Source organism: Phycodurus eques, chromosome 1 (assembly GCF_024500275.1).
Source record: "Phycodurus eques isolate BA_2022a chromosome 1, UOR_Pequ_1.1, whole genome shotgun sequence".
Classification (NCBI taxonomy): Eukaryota; Metazoa; Chordata; class Actinopteri; order Syngnathiformes; family Syngnathidae; genus Phycodurus; species Phycodurus eques.
In genome coordinates this window covers 2,121,437-2,139,151 of record NC_084525.1, presented here as the reverse complement: position 1 = coordinate 2,139,151, position 17,715 = coordinate 2,121,437, and the positions used below count along the sequence as shown (strand labels likewise).

The window sequence follows — 17,715 nt, the reverse complement described above, 5'->3', positions numbered from 1 at the left end:
TCACACAAGTACTGATTTGCTACTGTAGGAATAGTCAGGTAAGAGCTGCCAAGAAAACAGTGTACGTATAATATGACCTTCTGGGGAAAGAACTTTACTGCAAGCTAGATGGTAATTCCTCAAAAAGAAGCTACCTACAAACAACTAAATATTTAAATTGGGTTATTTTAACAAAATATGGGAATTACCTGCAGAAGTTCCCTTGAGCAAGGCATGGAACCATCCGCAACTGCTAAAACTCCCTAACTGTCCTCAAAACGTGAAAAGAATCCTCGCTGGCTATCAATATAGTAAACCAGAATACCAATGGGTGGAATGACACCTTCGCCAAGGCTGAACAACACTTTCATGGAATACTGCTTTTAGGACACTACACTCTTTGGGTCAGCGCCACACAGATCCATTCATCTTGGTTTGGGGCTGTTGTTGGGTTTGCCCTTGAAAGTAGTCACAATGTTTACAAAAATGGGGGGTGGATTTGTGCCTTATTCGTAAGAAATGTAAATTTAATGAGTTCTGCCTTGAACCATGCCAAATCCTTTCACCAAACCTGTCAATTTGGTATCTTTTGTTTTGTGTAATCCTTCGAATGATCAAAGGCAATTTGTTATCTCCAACATGTTAAGGTACTTAAATGATTGCAAAAGATACCCAAAACTGGAACAAATTTAGTTTTTAGGTAATTTTGCTAATGGGAGAGAGTGGTTTGATTGGCTTTTGTAGACACCACCTTGCAGCTACTGTTTCAAGACATGTTCTCAACATTCTGTTCAGTTCCCTATCAGGGAAGAAGAGCCCACACCCCCTTCTTTGTTTGTGAAATCGTGGCCGGCTGACCTATTTACCTCACCCATCTTGTTTGTTCCTCTCTTCACCCCTGCAGACATCCAGCGGTGTATCATTGGGTGGTTGCATTAGAACTATTTATTACCATCAAGCAAAAAAGGAAAAAAAATACATTAAAAACACTAATCAAAATCAGCAAAAGTGCTCAAGCAAGTGTGGTTTGAGTTTTTGGGAAAATATGGGCAGCCCCTGGAAAGGCTTTGTTGAATTTACCATGCCCGCGTCGCCACCCACTACGTTTGTTAGCGCTGACCTGAACAGCACCTCCCCTGTCGGACTCAGCCTGTCGCCATATGGCCGATCTGTAAGTTCCACCTTCCCACCTCTTTTCTAAAAAGCCCCACCACTCTCCCTCCCATCGAACGCCCATCCACCCTTCCCATCGAACGCCCATCAGTCTGCCTTGCCCTGCATCTCTTTGCTGTGAATGGCCTACAACCTTCCATCCTCTCTGGGCTCCAGAGACTAGCCTCTGCTCAGGCGTATTGTCCCAGGATGACTGTCTCAAGAAGAGTCTCAAACTTTTCACATTCAGAAGTCCCTGTTCTCACTTCCCATGTTATATCCCCCCCCCCCCCCCCCCAACCTTCAAATTAGTAAAAGTTTAATCTGTTTCATCTATACACTGGCAGATCACTGCCCACAAATCAAAATCAAGAAAATATTAGATCTGGCTGTTGGCCTTTGAAGATTGATTTTGTTCACAATCTTAACACTTTTAATGGAGACAGAGATAATTGAGATAATTTCCATTCATCGGACGGAGTTATTACTTAACTGGGCCACCAAAAGAGGCTGATCTTGGACCCCCTCCTCTCCCCATAACTCATTACTCATCACCACTCTCCACTGTAGATGCACTGCTTTTTGCCTCATCATTTGATAGTCCCTAGTCTATAGTGTAATCTTACACTTACACCATTTGTAAGAACACTGCTTTACAACTATTTGTTGTGAACTGACTGAAGTTTCTTTTATTAATTCTTACGCTATTGGGAAAAATGATCGTGATGGAAGGTGATATTCTGTTTGGTGTCCTTGTTTTGGAAGGTTTTCCAAAAACCTTTTGATATTGATTGCCATTATGTTGCGCTGTAATGTGGCAATGGTGTAATTGCTAGTGCATAGGAGGACAACAAATTTTGGCGATGCTTGGATGTCGTGAGAGTTTGAACGAATACTTTTTGGTACTTACTGCACATCAATCTCTACTGTCTGCATGAAGGTAGTTAAATGCCAAATGCTCCTCTCCAACAGCATAGCCAAGCCCAAGCCACAATGTCAGAAATGGAAAGAGGTACTTCCGAGCCACCAGTGACTCGCAACACTCGGCCATCAAATTCTACCGCTCCCATGTCTATTCCCCGCGCCTCCTCAGTGTCTTGCCACCCCCAGTCAGGAAGTAAAAAACACAAGCGGACTCCCTTGTACCAGAGATCAGTAAGAGGGCATGCCGGGTGTCCTTAATTTTTTACACCTCTACAGTCAGGTCCATAAATAATGGGACATCGACACAGTTCTCATCTTTTTGGCTCTAAACACCACCACAACGGATTTGGAATGAACAAGATTGGCTTTAACTGGAGACTTTCAGCTTTAATTGGAGGGTCCTTACATCAAAAGCAGGTGAACGGTGTAGGAATTGTGCCTCACATTTTTTAAGGGCCTAAAAGTAATGGGGCAATTGTCTGCTCAGCTTTTCCACTGTATCAACTGTTTGGAACATACTTAAAAAGAAGGAATCTACCGGTGAGCTCAGCAAAACCACAAGGCCATGGAGAACAACTGTGGTGTATCACCGAAGAATTCTTTCCCTGAAAGCTGAAAGTCTGCAGTTTAAGCACATTTTGTCCATTTCATTTCACATCCATTGAGAAGGTGTTGGAAGCCAAAGAGATGAGAATTGTGTCCATGTCCCAACATTTCTGGACCCGACTGTATAACACCTTTAGTGTATCATGTGACTTAACAGCATGGACTGTGTGGTGTTCTAAAACCATGTTTAACCAAGGTGTGTGGGCTGGTTCTGGCAATGATTTTACTGTTATTATTTTTTCTCGTTGAATCACAACTTCTATCAAGGGTCCTCAATCAAGGGTCCTCAATCAAAAGCTAGAGAGATTCGGTTCAGGAAATTATCTTGAAGCGAAGGTCCTGAACATCATGATGTTCAATCGCAAATATTTTGATACCACCAAATGAAGAATTATAAAAAAAAAAAATAAAAAGAAACAGAGGAAAATATTTTACTGTTCCAGCAATTGTTACTGGTGATTTTCACACTGAATTGAAATTTCTAGGATTTATTTTGACTAAAGTTTGCATTTGGGGGGAAAAAGCATCCCAAAGTGCCTGAAAAGGAAAAATACAGTAATTTGTTTGAATAAAACAACAACAGATGAAGGGTTTAATTTTTTAAGTGCTGTAGTTGCATTCTTCTCTTTAGCTAAGGCTAATTTATTTGCCGGTCTATTTCATACACAAAACCATTTTTTAAAACTCCATTTCCAAAAGTAACTCACCCACCTTGCTGTAAACAGTCATAACGAATGTGAAATGCAAAGTTTCAAAATGTTCTTGGCTGTTTACTCGTTTTATAGCACCACCTTGTCTGTTTACCATAAACTTGGTCCCTCTCACCACTGACTGCCATGAGGACACACTCTCAAAGCGCTCTAAATAAACTATTTGATCGTCACTTCGACCACATGACACTAGTCGGTCAATGTACACTTTTGGTTTGTGCTTTTCCAGTGGCAAGATAATGCCGAATAACCCCCAAGATGTGCTTTAGTTACAAGTACTTGTGAAACTTGTATAGTAATAGGGTTAGCGCTATTAAAACATGTTTGTGTTTACCTAAGCAGTATCTCTGACTTAGTTGGTAGAGGGAGCTGAGCAGTTTTCTCATGTTTGATTGGAAACCAGTATTGGTATTGCACGTTACTTAACACAACAAATTAGGAGGTAGTCTTTAGTGCATACCACTTAAAACTATGGTGCGACAATTTCTCCTTCCCCTTGTATAGTTCAGTTTTCAGTGGAATTTTTTGTTATCCAGACAGCCCCATCAGAAGGTTCTTAGACTTTTTTTCCCCTCTCTTCACTTCCCACCTCTTAACTGCTGTAAGCATGTTTTTGTAAATGCTTTTTATTTTTTTTTCCTTCAAGGTTGGCAGGAAACTAACTTTATAGTTGTCCATGTTTTTGGTTGATTATTGTCTGCGATGTGTTAACTCTTAATTCTTTCATCTTCCCTAGATGAGTTTTGACCCAGGCATGCTCCATAACAATGGGCACACTGCATATGCTAATGGGACTGGTCCTGGCATTAGAGAGATGGGTGTGATAGAGAAGCTTCTGACTTCGTATGGTTTCATCCAGTGCTCTGAACGTCAGGCACGTCTTTTTTTCCACTGTTCTCAATACAATGGTAACCTGCAGGACCTCAAAATAGGAGGTGAGGGACATTGGACCCAGATAATCTTCTGTGCTTCTTTCTGCCTACACTACATTGTTTTTCTCTGCTCTTCTCCCCGCAGATGATGTTGAATTTGAGGTGTCCTCTGACAGGCGCACTGGCAAGCCCATAGCAGTGAAGCTGCTAAAGATTAAGCCAGAGGTGCTGCCAGAGGAGCGCATTTCAGGCCAGGTGGGGCCAGACGTGCACGCCTATCCCTTTACTGTGCTGCATGGTTATATTCATCCAGTTAAGGAACACCGTTTTATAATTTGGTTCTGTCCTTGTCTGTCAACTTACAATGTATGCTATTTAATTTCCAAATGTTTTGAAGGTATGAGTGAGATGAGCCCCAGCCAGTTCTGTATGAAAAGACAAAACACACAAAGAGACAACATGCACATTGAATGAGAGCCACAATAAAAAAGCTGTATAAAAATTCTGCTGTTACAAAGATAATTCTGAGTACTTGGATGCTAAAAAATTGTTATCAATATTTTGGTGACCTCATTCACCTACATGTCAAAATATTTGAAACTGCTCTAAGTCCATACTGCAAATTACAACAGGAAGTACAGTTAAATTAGTACCTCTGTCAATCAAAATTGCGCTTTAACATTTTATTTAACTTTTTAAAGGCAGGAATTTTTATGCAGCTGTGTATACTTTGTTTCATTTATATCAATTCAGCGTAATGTCACATGTTAGTATGTTGTCCTTAATTTCTTCTCCTCAAGGTAAGGGATGTTTATGGAACATTGAATAGTCCTGCTCAAGTGGTCTGTAGTTGTGGGTGAATGCTCTCAGCAACTAGTATGTCTCAATTTGGGAGTCTTTGAAACTTCGTGCAAATCACTTGTATGGTTTGGCCCAATTTGCAAAGCATTCAGTGTGATTGAATAAGAATCCAAACAAACTTGTCATGTTACCAACATTCAAGAGGACCTCTGACAGCACTGTACTCAAAAGCTTGGTCAAGTACATGCAGACACATGGAGAGTTATTCAATTATGGGATATTTTTTGGATGAGATTGATTGCAATCTCAAATCAAGTTAGAAATATTTGGAGGAGGGAGGAGTAGTTTAGATTGTTTCCCGTGACTGAAGGGTGTCATGTTTGACTCATCTTACCAGCATAGAAATATGGGATGGAAGAGTTGAAGAGCAGCCCGCACCTCCTCCTGTAACACCCCACAATGACAGCTGATGTACCCTTGAGCAAGGCATTTAAATCGCCCAACTGCTCTCCTGCTGCTTGATTAGTTGACCACTGTGCCAGTGTGTCACTAATGGTGTGCGCTTGTTGTTGTCATGATTTGTGATAGGAACAACCAATTGTGTGCTTGTGCCTGTCCATGTTTTCACCAAAATTTTACAGTTGAATTACTAAGATTGGCAAAGATGTTTGTTAACTAACATCTTGGTTTTCTGTAGGTTGTCTCCTCAATTCCTGTAACTTTAGATGGGAAGTCTGCTCCCAGCCAGGCGCCCACTGGAAGTGTATGTTATGAAAGAAATGGGGTAAAGTGTAATTTTTTTTCTTCATTACCAGCCTACTTGTAATGTACAAAAGGCATAGTTTTCATGCTTTACTTGATTTCCATTGTGATATCAGAGTCTCACTCTGCCACAAAATTAGTGACACCTGCAAAATATAATGAATCCAATCAGTTATATCAGAAACTCTGCTTTTACAAGGATGATAATGCCAAGACATAACTGACACTGTGTGCTAATTAGGTACATATTTAATGGTATGCTTATTCCCCCCACCATCGTAAATCATGCAAAGTTGTAATATATGGTGGTTGATTGGAATTCAGGAGGTTTGGCTTTCTTCATTGTTATTGTGGTGTGTAACTAAAATGCATGATTTAGAGAGGTCTTGCTACTGTTTTGCAAATTTGGAGCTGAAGTAGACAAAACGATAAACCTCTCAGTACTCATGTGTATACTGTATAGGTAAAGGCACAATGTTTGAGGTAGCTCTTTATTAGTTCTTATTCAGTCTTTGTACTTGCTATACAGTATAACTAACGGCGCGCATAGTGATTTATGTCGGTCTTCCTTCCATGCCCTGGAGAACCGAGCATGTTAAGTTTTGTCTCAATGTTTAAGAAGATTTTGTACATGTGATTAAGCAGTCCACGTTCCATCTCTGTAACCAAAGCTTGACAGTGGTCTCATTTCAACAGGAAGTGTTCTACCTTACCTACACTAGCGATGACGTAGAGGGCAATACCCGCCTGGACACTGGTGACAAAGTCAGCTTTTATATGGAGACCAACAAGCAGTGAGATTTAGCTTCCTTCCTCGTTGTCATGAGTGTTTTCTTGGTCCGATAAGATTTTATTAACTGTATCCACCTCCTCTTTTTCAGTACTGGTGCAGTGAGCGCTCGTAATATTCAACTTGTGACAAAAAAGCAAATGAGGTGCCAGGGTGTGGTGTGCGCTACAAAGGTGATAGTCATTGATAACATTGCTTGATCTGTCTCATGAAAGAAATCAGCACAAGCAATCTCTGGAAGCGCTGACTCAAAAACTAAATGCTGGACTTGAATAGTTGTGTAATAAACCAAGGTTGTTTCAGCCTGAACGCTGGTTGTTTTATAATACGCTCTTTAAATTCTCACATTCATTTATTTCCCACCTGTCTACATGTAGGCAGTTATTCTCTCAACTGGATACACTACATGAGGGTTTCCTAAATTTATAAATTTGATTCCTCCCGCTTTCAAAACGTATGAAAATAAATAGTTTTGTCAATTTATACAACCCCAATTCCAATAAAGTTGGGATGTTGTGTTAAACATAAATGGAAACGGAATACAATGATTTGCAAATCATGTTCAACCTATATTTAATTGAATACACTACAACGACAAGATATTTAATGTTCAAACTAATAAACTTTATTGTTTTTAGCAAATAATCATCAACTTAGAATTTTATGGCTGCAACAAGTTCCAAAAAAGCTGGGACAGGGTCATGTTTACCACTGTGTTACGTCACCTTTTCTTTTAACAACATTCAATAAATGTTTGGGAACACTAATTGTTGAATCTTTGTTGGTGGAATTCTTTCCCATTCTTGCTTGATGTACAGCTTCAGCTGTCCAACAGTCCGGGGTCCCCGTTGTCGTATTTTACGCTTCATAATGCGCCGCACATTTTCAATGGGAGACATGTCTGGACTGCAGGCAGGCCAGTCTAATGCCCACACTCTTTTTACGAGAAAGCCACGCTGTTGTGACACGTGCAGAATGTGGTTTGGCATTGTCTTGCTGAAATAAGCAGGGACGTCCGTGAAAAAGACGTTGCTTGGATGGCAGCATATATTTCTCCAAAACCTGTATGTACCTTTCAGCATTAATGGTGCCTGAGGGGATCGAAGGTCACAGGCGTTTAACAGGGCGTTTAATGTTGGTTTTCGGCCTTGCCGATTACATGCAGTGATTTCTCCAGATTCTCTGAACCTTTTGATGATATTATGGACCGTAGATGATGAAATCCCTAAATTCCTCGCAATTATACGTTGAGGAACATTGTCCTTAAACTGTTCGACTATTTTCTCCCGCACTTGTTCACAAAGAGGTGAACCTTGCCCCATCTTTGCTTGTGAATGACTGAGCAATTCAGGGCAGCTCTTTTTCTACCCAATCATGGCACCAACCTGTTCCCAATTAGCCTGTTCACCTGCGGGATGTTCCAAACAGGTGTTTGATGAGCATTCCTCAACTTTCTCTGTCTTTATTGCCACCTGTCCCAGCTTTTTTGGAACGTGTTGCAGCCATAAAATTCCAAGTTGACGATTATTTGCTAAAAACAATAGTTTATCAATTTGAACATTAAATAGCTTGTCTTTCTAGTGTATTCAATTAAATATAGGTTGAACATAATTTGCAACTCATTGTATTCTGTTTTTATTTGTTTAACACAACATCGCAACTTCATTGGAATTGGGGTTGTACATTAATGGTATTCAACACCATGAGATTGATTCACAAATAACAATCATTAATCAAGAAGGCCTTTGGAATGAAAGTCTGTCTGGTTGATGAATAAAATAGCTTTTAGCATTTTAGTCCAATCCCCAACATAATAAAAACTGGACCAAACTTGCCTAAAATGGGTCTCCAATGTTGGTTTGAAAGACTTTTTTTGCTTTTTGCCGCTACAGAGATTGTTTGTGTGCCTGTCTATCCTTTGTTTTACTGACCTTGACATTTTTTTTGTTGAAGTCTTGTTGAAACTGTAATTTACCAACTTCCCCTCGAGGTATAGCAGCTCCACTGTGTGGTTTTATCTAGTTGGATATTAAGCTATTGTGTATTACACCAGTTTCTGTACATATTGTTTGGAACATTTTATTTTTTTGTATTTCAGATGCCCTAAAACAGGCATTTGAATAAAGAGTGACGCATTGAAAGGACCGTCTTAGGAAGCGGTTCCATGGTTGCTATTTCATTTAACAGAAAACATGGAACCAGGTTAATGAGACAAGTGTACATTATTGGAATAATGTTAATCCTTACTGGATGAGTCTGAAGATGCAAATTGCTGGTAAAGTTATCGTGTGGGCTGGGGTATAGGGCAACAGAATTACAATGGGTACGGAAAGTATTCAGACTCCCTTAAATTTTTCACTTTCTTTTATTGCAGCCATTTGCTAAAATAATAATTTTTTTTTCCCTCATTAATGTAAACACAGCACCCCATATTGACAGAAAGTGCCTGGTTTTCTCCAGACATACCACTTACAATTAAGGCCAAAAAGTTCTATCTTGGTCTCATCATACCACAGAATCTTATTTCTCACCATCTTGGAGTCCTTCAGGTGTTTTTTAGCAAACTTCATGCAGGCTTTCATGTGTCTTGCACTGAGGAGAAGCTTCCGCCAGGCCACTCTGCCCGACTGGTGGAGGGCTGCAGTGATGGTTGACTTTCTAGAACATTTTCGCATCTCCCGACTGCCTCTCTGGGGCTCAGCCACAGTGACCTTTGGGTTCTTCTTTACCTCTCTTACCAAGGCTCTTCTTCGCCGATTGCTTAGTTTGGCCGGACGGCCAGCTCTAGGAAGGTTTCTGGTCGACACGAAAGTCTTCCATTTCAGAATTATGGAGGCCGCTGTTCTTTTAGGAACCTTAAGTGCAGCAGAAATTGTTTTGTAACCATGGCCAGATCTGTGCCTTGCCGCAATTCTGTCTCTGAGCTCTTCAGGCAGTTCCTTTGACCTCATTCTGACCTTGATTCTCATTTGTTCTGACATGCACTGTGAGCTGTAAAGTCTTGTATAGACAGGTTTGTGGCTTTCCTAATCAAGTACAATCAGTATAGTAAAACACAGCTGGACTCCAACGAAGGTGTAGAACCATCTCAAGGATGATCACAACAAATGCAAAGCACCCGAATTAAATATGAGTGTCACAGTAAAGTGTCTGACTACTTATGGCTGTGTGATATTTTAGTTTTTCTTTTTTAATAAATCTGCAAAAATTTCAACAATTGATTTTTTTTCTGTCACTACGGAGTGCTGTGTGTACATTGAGGGGGGGGGGGGGAATTAACTTAAATTATTTTAGCAAATGGCTGCAATGTAACAAAGAGTAAAAAATTTAAGGGGGTTCTGTACCCACTGTAAATTTTAAATGCCCAAAGTATCTTAATATGTTACAAGAAGAGACTTTTGCATCCCTGCTAAATGAGGATTGTGACTTCTCATTTTACTTTCTTTAAGATGAAGCTCTATCTTATTCTGCTATGCATGTCGGTGGTTAGAGTAGCAGTTTGCAGATGCTTGGATTTGGTCGGTGTGGTCCTGTGTAGTGCCCTTCCAAATCCCCAGATCTCACACCACTTGATTTTCATATTGGGAGACATTTGATGGCCCTTGTGTATCAGGAAAAGATTAAAACCACAAATCATCTCAGAGAGTGTTCTTAAGCAGTGGAGGACATGCATTGAAATCTTTTTAAAACAATGGTAGTGATGTTGAGCATATTTATATAAAAATGGCTTTCATAATTTTTTATTTTGATCATGTATGGAAAATTATGGGACAACTTGTACAAGTAACAATCCGAAAGATGATTGGGGAAATACGTATTATTATTTTTTTTTGCAATTATATCAATTTTAGACAAATCTGTCAGTGTCTTTAACCATCCATTGTCATTTTAGGAGGCCTTTGGATTCATTGAAAGGGCTGATGTGGTGAAGGAGATCTTTTTTCACTACAGTGAATTTAAGGGTGATCTTGAGGCCCTGCAGGCGGGAGATGATGTTGAGTTCACAATCAAAGACAGAAATGTAGGTATCTTCCAGCTTTTTACTTGACTATAAACACACGATTCTACAATAATCTATCCTGACCTCTTGAATCATTTGTTCTTGTGGTCATAGGGTAAAGAGGTTGCTACAGAAGTGAGACTTCTCCCCCAAGGAACTGTCATCTTTGAGGATATAAGCATTGAACAGTTTGAAGGAACAGTCGTCAAGGTCATCCCGAAGGTTCCCACCAAAAACCAGGCAAGTTGATCACCGGTCAAAGTTGTTATCGCATAGTAGTTTTGGAAAAGTACTTGAGCAGAACCCACATTTTAGTCGTTGCTCTTCCAGAATGACCCTCTCCCAGGCCGTATAAGTACTCGGATTGGATTCACAGACAAAGAAATGCCGTTTGGTGAAAAGGACACAAAGTCAAAGGTGACTCTTTTGGAGGGAGACCATGTACACTTCAACATTTCCACTGACCGCAGAGACAAGCTGGAGAGGGCTACCAACATCGACATCCTCCCAGACTCCTTTGATATCACGAAAGAGACTCGTGAAATGGTGAGCAAGACAGTAGGAGGGAAAATGGGATGTTTCTTTGAAAATGATCAGTGAGTTAATCTGAATGCACTCTTAAGTGATAGCAAATTAGTGGGTTCATGTGGAAGAGACAGTACTTCAGACTAACGTCGATTCTTATTTCAGGGGGTGATTGCTGCTATACGTGACGGCTTCGGCTTTATTAAGTGTGTGGATCGTGATGCGCGGATGTTCTTCCACTTTAGTGAAGTCCTGGAAGAGACCCAGCTGCACATCTCTGATGAAGTGGAGTTTACTGTTGTGCCCGTATGTTACATTTTCCCTGTTAAGATCTATTTGGAGTTTAAATGTGATTTGTAATTACTTAACAAAAGAAACTCAATCCCATGATCTTGTCTTTGCAAGGATATGCTGTCTGCTCAGAGGAATCATGCAGTACGCATCAAGAAGTTGGCTAAAGGCACAGTGTCCTTTCATACCCAGTCTGAGCAGCGTTTTATGGGTGTGGTGCAGAAGGAAGTTGTATCAGCCATGGCTAAAAATGCCAGTCCCACCAAGGGCAAGGAGAAGGTATCGTGTTATTCATTTGAACAGATATTGGCAGACAATTTAGCCATGTTGCACTAAAAACGGCTAGTTCATTTTCTTTTTGCTTTCTTTTTCAATGACTCTCTCCTCTTCTTGTGGTTAGAAAAAAGACAAGGTAGGACTGAGGCCGGTGCATGCAGCAAAGAATCAATTTTATCACAAAATCTCAAGATCTTTTTAGGTTAGCAAATTTCTGTCTAATAGGTGCCTGTTACTCTTGTCTTTTTAAGGGTAAAATGGTTGACAAGGTTCGTCATTACAGGCCAAAGGTCACTTCCTTTACGACTTTTGCAGCTGATAGCATGCATTTGGTCACCAATTAACTCATAGAGCTCTGGAGAAGAGCATTTTAGTGAGACGTATGTCTGCAGAATTATTGATGGTAAAAATAACTTCATATGACCAATTGGGCAATATCCAGGTTTGTATTTTAACAATATTTGGCCATTAAATAGTTAAGTGGTCAGTGATGTTAAAGAAGACAGTCTGCATTTTATTTTCACAATTTAAAGCAGCTTTTAGGTGTATTAACATGTCTGTGACATGCTTGTTACAATAAAATGAGAATAAAAAATTGCAGAACATTTTGCCTCTTTTTGAGCCCCACTAAACTCGGCCGGTTTTGGAGGGCTGCTAATGTCTCATGCAGAGAAGCCATTGCTCGACCTTTCTCTTTCGCCATTCTGGTTGGAAAAGTCATTAAATATATTGACAAAAATAACTTGGCAACACAGTCTGCTTTTGTTAAATAGCTCTTCTCCATTCGTACCCATGTCGTTGGAGTCAGCAGTGCATATCTGGTGCGATATGCCTCGAGCCGCTAAAAACAATTGTCCTGACAAATCTTGTTTAAGCAATAATCGCCCAGCCTGAAAACATAGTGGAAACCTTTTAAAATACCAAACTCTTTTGACAGGGAAAGGTGTGGTTAAGGTTACAAGAGAGCTTTGCTATAACAGATATATCTGTCATCGCCCATGCTTGACCATACTTGGATACTTGACTAAGTGCATTATGAATTGAGCTGACATGCTGCACGCACTATTTTTCACAAGCTCTTGAATCATATGATCCACCTAACTTGTGTGTTTTGATGTGGCTCATTGCTAATTTTTTTTTGTGAAGAAATGTAAATTTCCATTTTGTTACAAGCGGTCATATATTTATCCACACCATTGTCATAAATATCAAGTTGATGTACAGTAAATTTTGTTTAATTTGGTCTCGCACTATAGGAACCGGAGGATGGTGTGATCGCATATGAAGACTGCGGAGTGAAACTTATTGTGGCATACCATACAAAAGACCTGGAGGGAGCATATCGCCCGCAAGTTGGAGACAAGGTATCATCTGATCTAATAAATTGAGGTATTTGCTGAAGGGGTGTAACCCAGAGGTTACTTGCTGCGTTAAAAAAAAATAATAATCTATTGCTACATTGCTAGTTCAGTCATTTTTCTAGAATCATGACCATTTTGAGAAACTACAGAATATTTACAATTTAAACTTTTGAACAGCCTAATTTAAAACTGGAATTAGAACAAACATGCACCAAATGTTTTTTATTTTATTTTTTTATTTAATTGGTAGGCTGCACATTCCTGTTGTGTTGTGGTCCCATTTGGACCATGTTTTAAGTAAGCTGCTACTTGCCGTCCTTTTAGTTGCGCATATTTAGTCATAGTTGACCAACGTATCAACATGTCAACAACTGAGTAAAAAAGGTAACATTCTATCGTATGCTAAAAAATTTTCAAAGGGCATTTGAACAGGGCATGTGAAAGAAACTACCAAAAATCTTGCGTCTGAACACTTATTGCGTTCTTTCTTGATACACTATATTTGCAGAAATATTTGAAGATGTTGTCACTCTTAAATAATGTTAATGTTCTCATCAGTTTAATTCCCCTGGCAGAATTTGTAAGATGTGTACCATTCTTAAATAAAACATGAATAATCAGACAAACATTTTGAATGGGTTTCAAATTAAACTATTAAGGCATATGAGCACAACTGCTTTTAACCCCCATGTATGCGATTGCATTTTTTTTTGTGCACTTGGATTGTAAAGACAGGAAATCATGCTAATATTAAACATTCTCCACCAAATATTTTAAGCATTCATATATTTTTGCCAGCCATCCACATGCGTGGCAGTAGGAAACCTTTGTGTAGCCACTTGTGATAACATGGCCACGTTTAACCTCTAGGTGGAGTTCTCGATCAACGAAGTGAAAAGAAGCGGCCAGCAGAGCGCAGTTTCCATTCGGGTCCTGAGCCGTAATGCAAGTGGTGGCAAGAGACTGCAAGGCTTCATCGCCACACTGAAAGATAACTTTGGCTTCATTGAGACTGCGAATCACGACCAGGAGATCTTCTTTCACTATAGGTGAATTTTTAAATTGAATTCTTAACATGGCTGTTGAAGACGTTTTTGCACATGTACCAGTGACAAAAGTATTTGTTGGAGTGAGTCCTGTTCATTTTCAACTTCAGTGAAATGTGCGGGGACTTGGATAGTTTGGAGTTGGGTGACACTGTGGAGTATACTCTCTCCAAGGGAAAAGGAAATAAAGTCAGTGCTGAAAAGGTCACCAAAGTGGCTGCTGGTATGAGTTTGGATTATTTATTCATATATATAGATTATTTATTTTTTTTTTTTTTTTTTTTTTTTTTTTTGGGAGCAGTCATTGTCCTTGTATGCAATGAACAAGATGCAATCCATTTTTTTCAGTGAATGGCATTGGAGATGATGTTGGCACCACAGTGATGGTGGGGAAAGTCATCCGTCCAATACGCAGTGTGGACCCCTCTCAGACAGAATATCAAGGGCTTATTGAGGTCATCGAGGAAGGTGGGTCTGATCTTTTAATTCCATTTAGACAGTTGTGTTTTTTTTTTCCCCCCCGTCATTTTTCATCTACGTACGCTTTGTTGTTTCAGGTGGAGGTAAAGGCCAGACTTATCCCTTTGGAATCATGGGTATGGCTAACAAGATCGACTGTCTGCAAAAAGGAGAACAGGTGAAGTTTCAAGCTTGCACAATATCCCAGACTGGACAGAAGATGGCCTGTAATGTGGTGCCCCAGCGTCGTGCCATGGTGGAGTGTGTCAAAGACCAGGTTGTTGTCACGTACCAACTCCGTGCATCAATATGACAGGATTCTTGCCAAATGTAAACTAGTCTCAAGTGGTTGTGTTTTTCCTAGTTTGGTTTCATCACATACGAAGTTGGTGAGAGCAAGAGGCTTTTCTTTCACGTCAAAGAAGTGCAGGATGGCTTGGAACTCCAGACTGGGGACGAAGTGGAGTTCTCGGTAGTCTTCAATCAACGGACAGGAAAATGTAGTGCCTGCAACGTGCGCCGAGTCAGGTAGGACCGCTCTGTGGCTTTCATGAATTAAATTGTCTCGGTCGTAATTTGTCAAGTGTCACACTGTACGTAGTGGAATAAAACCAAACTTTAATGATATGTGTTGACCCTGACATTGAAGTGAGGGGCCAAAACCAGTGGTGACTCCACGTCCTGACCGTCTGGTCAACAGACTGAAGAGCATCACTCTGGATGACGCCAGTGCCCCACGTCTTGTCATTGTTAGACAGCCGCGTGGTCCGGACAATTCAAAGGTATTTCAATCTGAGGTGACAAATGAATGTCTCTCCTCTATAAATAAGGGAAACAAGTGGTGAAACTAACGCATTCGAATGCCAAACGTGTCTTTGCAGACATCTTTATCCTGGCAGATATAATCTGTAACGCTGAAGTTTATGGTTGAGTCAGTGTAAAGAGAAATTGCACATGTATGCATTGCTGACGAAGAGTGGCTCAACATTTAAACGAGAAAAAAATTGGGGATGAGGAGGGGGGAAAAAAAGAACAATCTGTCTGCCGACATACATTATCCAGCTATCCGTTTTCCGTACCGCTTATCCTCACTAGGCTCGCATCTCAGCCAACTCTGGGCGAGAGAAGGGGTACACCCTGAACTGGTCTCCAGCCAATCGCAATATATATTTAAATTCAGAAAACATATTTGTAAATAGATCATTTTAAAATGATAAACAGGATAGTATTATACAAATGCATTTGCACTTAATGCCTCTTGTAAAACCCCGTGACTCTGGTTTTTAGGCGATTACGTAAACCCAGTGTTGTCACTATTTTGATCTCTAATATCAACAACTTCTGTCATTGGTGATTTAGTCCCTCCAATAAATCTAAACCCATTCCAGAATTGTTTTGAAAAAATAGCTTCAAACCTGCTCCTGATTTTTAATAAAGTTAGGTTTTGCCACCTTTAACCCAGAATACATTTTTGGATCTTTTTTTGTTTTGTTTTTGTTTCCCCTCAGTCTCTAAATAAAATTTCAAACAAATTTTATTCAGTGCCTGGATGGATTTGTCAAAATTTCACTGAAGAGTATTGAGACAAAAACCCCATCAAAATGTTTGTACATGGTTAAGATTCATTTAAATCTGCACACAAATAATCCAATCCAAATCATTTTAAACAATTGATTTTCATGGTATGACAGAATATCTCTTTTATAGAGCATACAACTTGTGTGTGATCTTAAAAAAGAAAATCTATTCTCTTCCATACAGGGCTTCACTGTGGAGCGCAAGACTCGCCAGCCTGGTGTCATTGACTGAGTAATACTGTTTGGTGCTGGTAGGAGCAGACAGGGGGTCAGTTTGGGGGGAGACAAGTGAACCCGATATGTCATGATACACTTACAACCCAAATCACACGCGCACAATGCAGCAATTGGCCCACATAATTCATGGAGCCATGGATAAATGTGGGGTAAGTTTCCCCCACCCCGCCTCCCACTATATGATGTTCTTGATGAGTGCACATAAGATCTCTGAGCGTGTGCATGTGTGATGTATCCTAGCTGTGAGTCAGGACAGGGCCTTGTCCCTCTAAATCAGACTGTGTGGCCGTCTGTGCTCCCAATAGTTTTGGAATTAGCATTGTCTGGAATTCTGCACCTGTAAAATGTGTCCACTTGTTCAGTTGGAATGAATGAGTGCGTGGGCATGCGTGACTGCATGTCTTTGAGTGTCTTTTCTATATATTGTTTCCCTATATTGTTTGCTTCTTTACCCACAGACACTTGAAATTGTTTCATTGTAAGATTTCTGCTACTGTATGCTTTCCTACAAAATGCATAAAGCAAAGTTCCCTCCATAAGGAGGATCATATTTCTCATGTGCGAGCTTCAACCGAGGATTTTCCTCTGCTCGTTTTTTTGAGCAGTTTTTAAATGCTTGACTTGAGAGCTTTTTGAAAGCATGGAGTGCGTGCGTATGTGTGTGAGTCTAATGGGATTTACTTTTACCAATCTGGAGCCTTTAGATACTTTTTTTGGTATTCACAAGCTCCACTAAAGCAATGTCTCCCAGGTGCAGAATTCCTTGTGGCATCTTATATCTGCAATTCTTTCATTTTTATTTTATTTTTTTTTTGCACACGTAATTGCTTTTTCCATTGAAACTCAAGTCTATTATGAAAAACAAGGTGCCTAAAAAAAAAAAAAAAAAAAAAAAAAAAAAACTAAAAGCAAAATGAAGGGGGGTGGTGGGGCTTAAAGGTTTGTCTGGTTCCCAGCCAGCCACCAATATAAAGAACTATCTGGATGGCTTTCTTGTTTAGTAGAGATAATGATATGCATCCCTAACCTGTGGGTTGAACAATACTGTATGTAATGTGTGCTTTTTTTCTCTTAGTTAAAGTCAGACTTCATATATCAGAGAACAAATTTATGGGGGAAAAGTAAGGTATTAGAAACTAAGTTTAAAAAAAAAAAAAAAAAAAAAAAAAAAAAAAGGAAAAAAACAATCAGGATCAATCAGTCTGCAGAGATCACTGGGTTTCAGTTGAACCGCGTACAGAGGTTCCTGTGTATGTTTGTTAATGGTCTTGAATGAATAAACAAATTTAAAGTTTTATGAAAATCTAGTGCGGTGGTTTTTTGTATCGTTGTATTCATGTAATTTCA

General features: G+C 39.8%; 1 protein-coding gene across 4 annotated transcripts in view; it reads left to right on the top strand.

The window, feature by feature from the left end:
• csde1 (cold shock domain containing E1, RNA-binding) overlaps window positions 1-17,671 on the top strand; it is a 23,325-nt gene extending 5,654 nt beyond the window's left edge. The window contains exons 3-21 of one of the 4 annotated variants that reach the window (XM_061671969.1): window positions 2,104-2,286; window positions 4,108-4,306; window positions 4,389-4,555; window positions 5,742-5,828; window positions 6,503-6,600; window positions 6,688-6,769; window positions 10,489-10,617; window positions 10,711-10,836; window positions 10,927-11,142; window positions 11,287-11,427; window positions 11,527-11,691; window positions 12,945-13,052; window positions 13,920-14,098; window positions 14,206-14,318; window positions 14,444-14,563; window positions 14,653-14,831; window positions 14,919-15,082; window positions 15,204-15,336; window positions 16,316-17,671. In XM_061671969.1, the coding sequence (XP_061527953.1) occupies window positions 2,125-2,286; window positions 4,108-4,306; window positions 4,389-4,555; window positions 5,742-5,828; window positions 6,503-6,600; window positions 6,688-6,769; window positions 10,489-10,617; window positions 10,711-10,836; window positions 10,927-11,142; window positions 11,287-11,427; window positions 11,527-11,691; window positions 12,945-13,052; window positions 13,920-14,098; window positions 14,206-14,318; window positions 14,444-14,563; window positions 14,653-14,831; window positions 14,919-15,082; window positions 15,204-15,336; window positions 16,316-16,363 (2,616 nt within the window). In that variant the 5' untranslated portion in view covers window positions 2,104-2,124 and the 3' untranslated portion in view covers window positions 16,364-17,671. Of the gene's footprint in view, window positions 1-883; window positions 1,151-2,103; window positions 2,287-4,107; window positions 4,307-4,388; window positions 4,556-5,741; window positions 5,829-6,502; window positions 6,601-6,687; window positions 6,770-10,488; window positions 10,618-10,710; window positions 10,837-10,926; window positions 11,143-11,286; window positions 11,428-11,526; window positions 11,692-12,944; window positions 13,053-13,919; window positions 14,099-14,205; window positions 14,319-14,443; window positions 14,564-14,652; window positions 14,832-14,918; window positions 15,083-15,203; window positions 15,337-16,315 lie in introns of those variants that run through there. The other 3 variants (XM_061671979.1, XM_061671959.1, XM_061671989.1) reach the window with 3 other exon arrangements.
• Window positions 17,672-17,715: the final 44 nt, after the last annotated feature.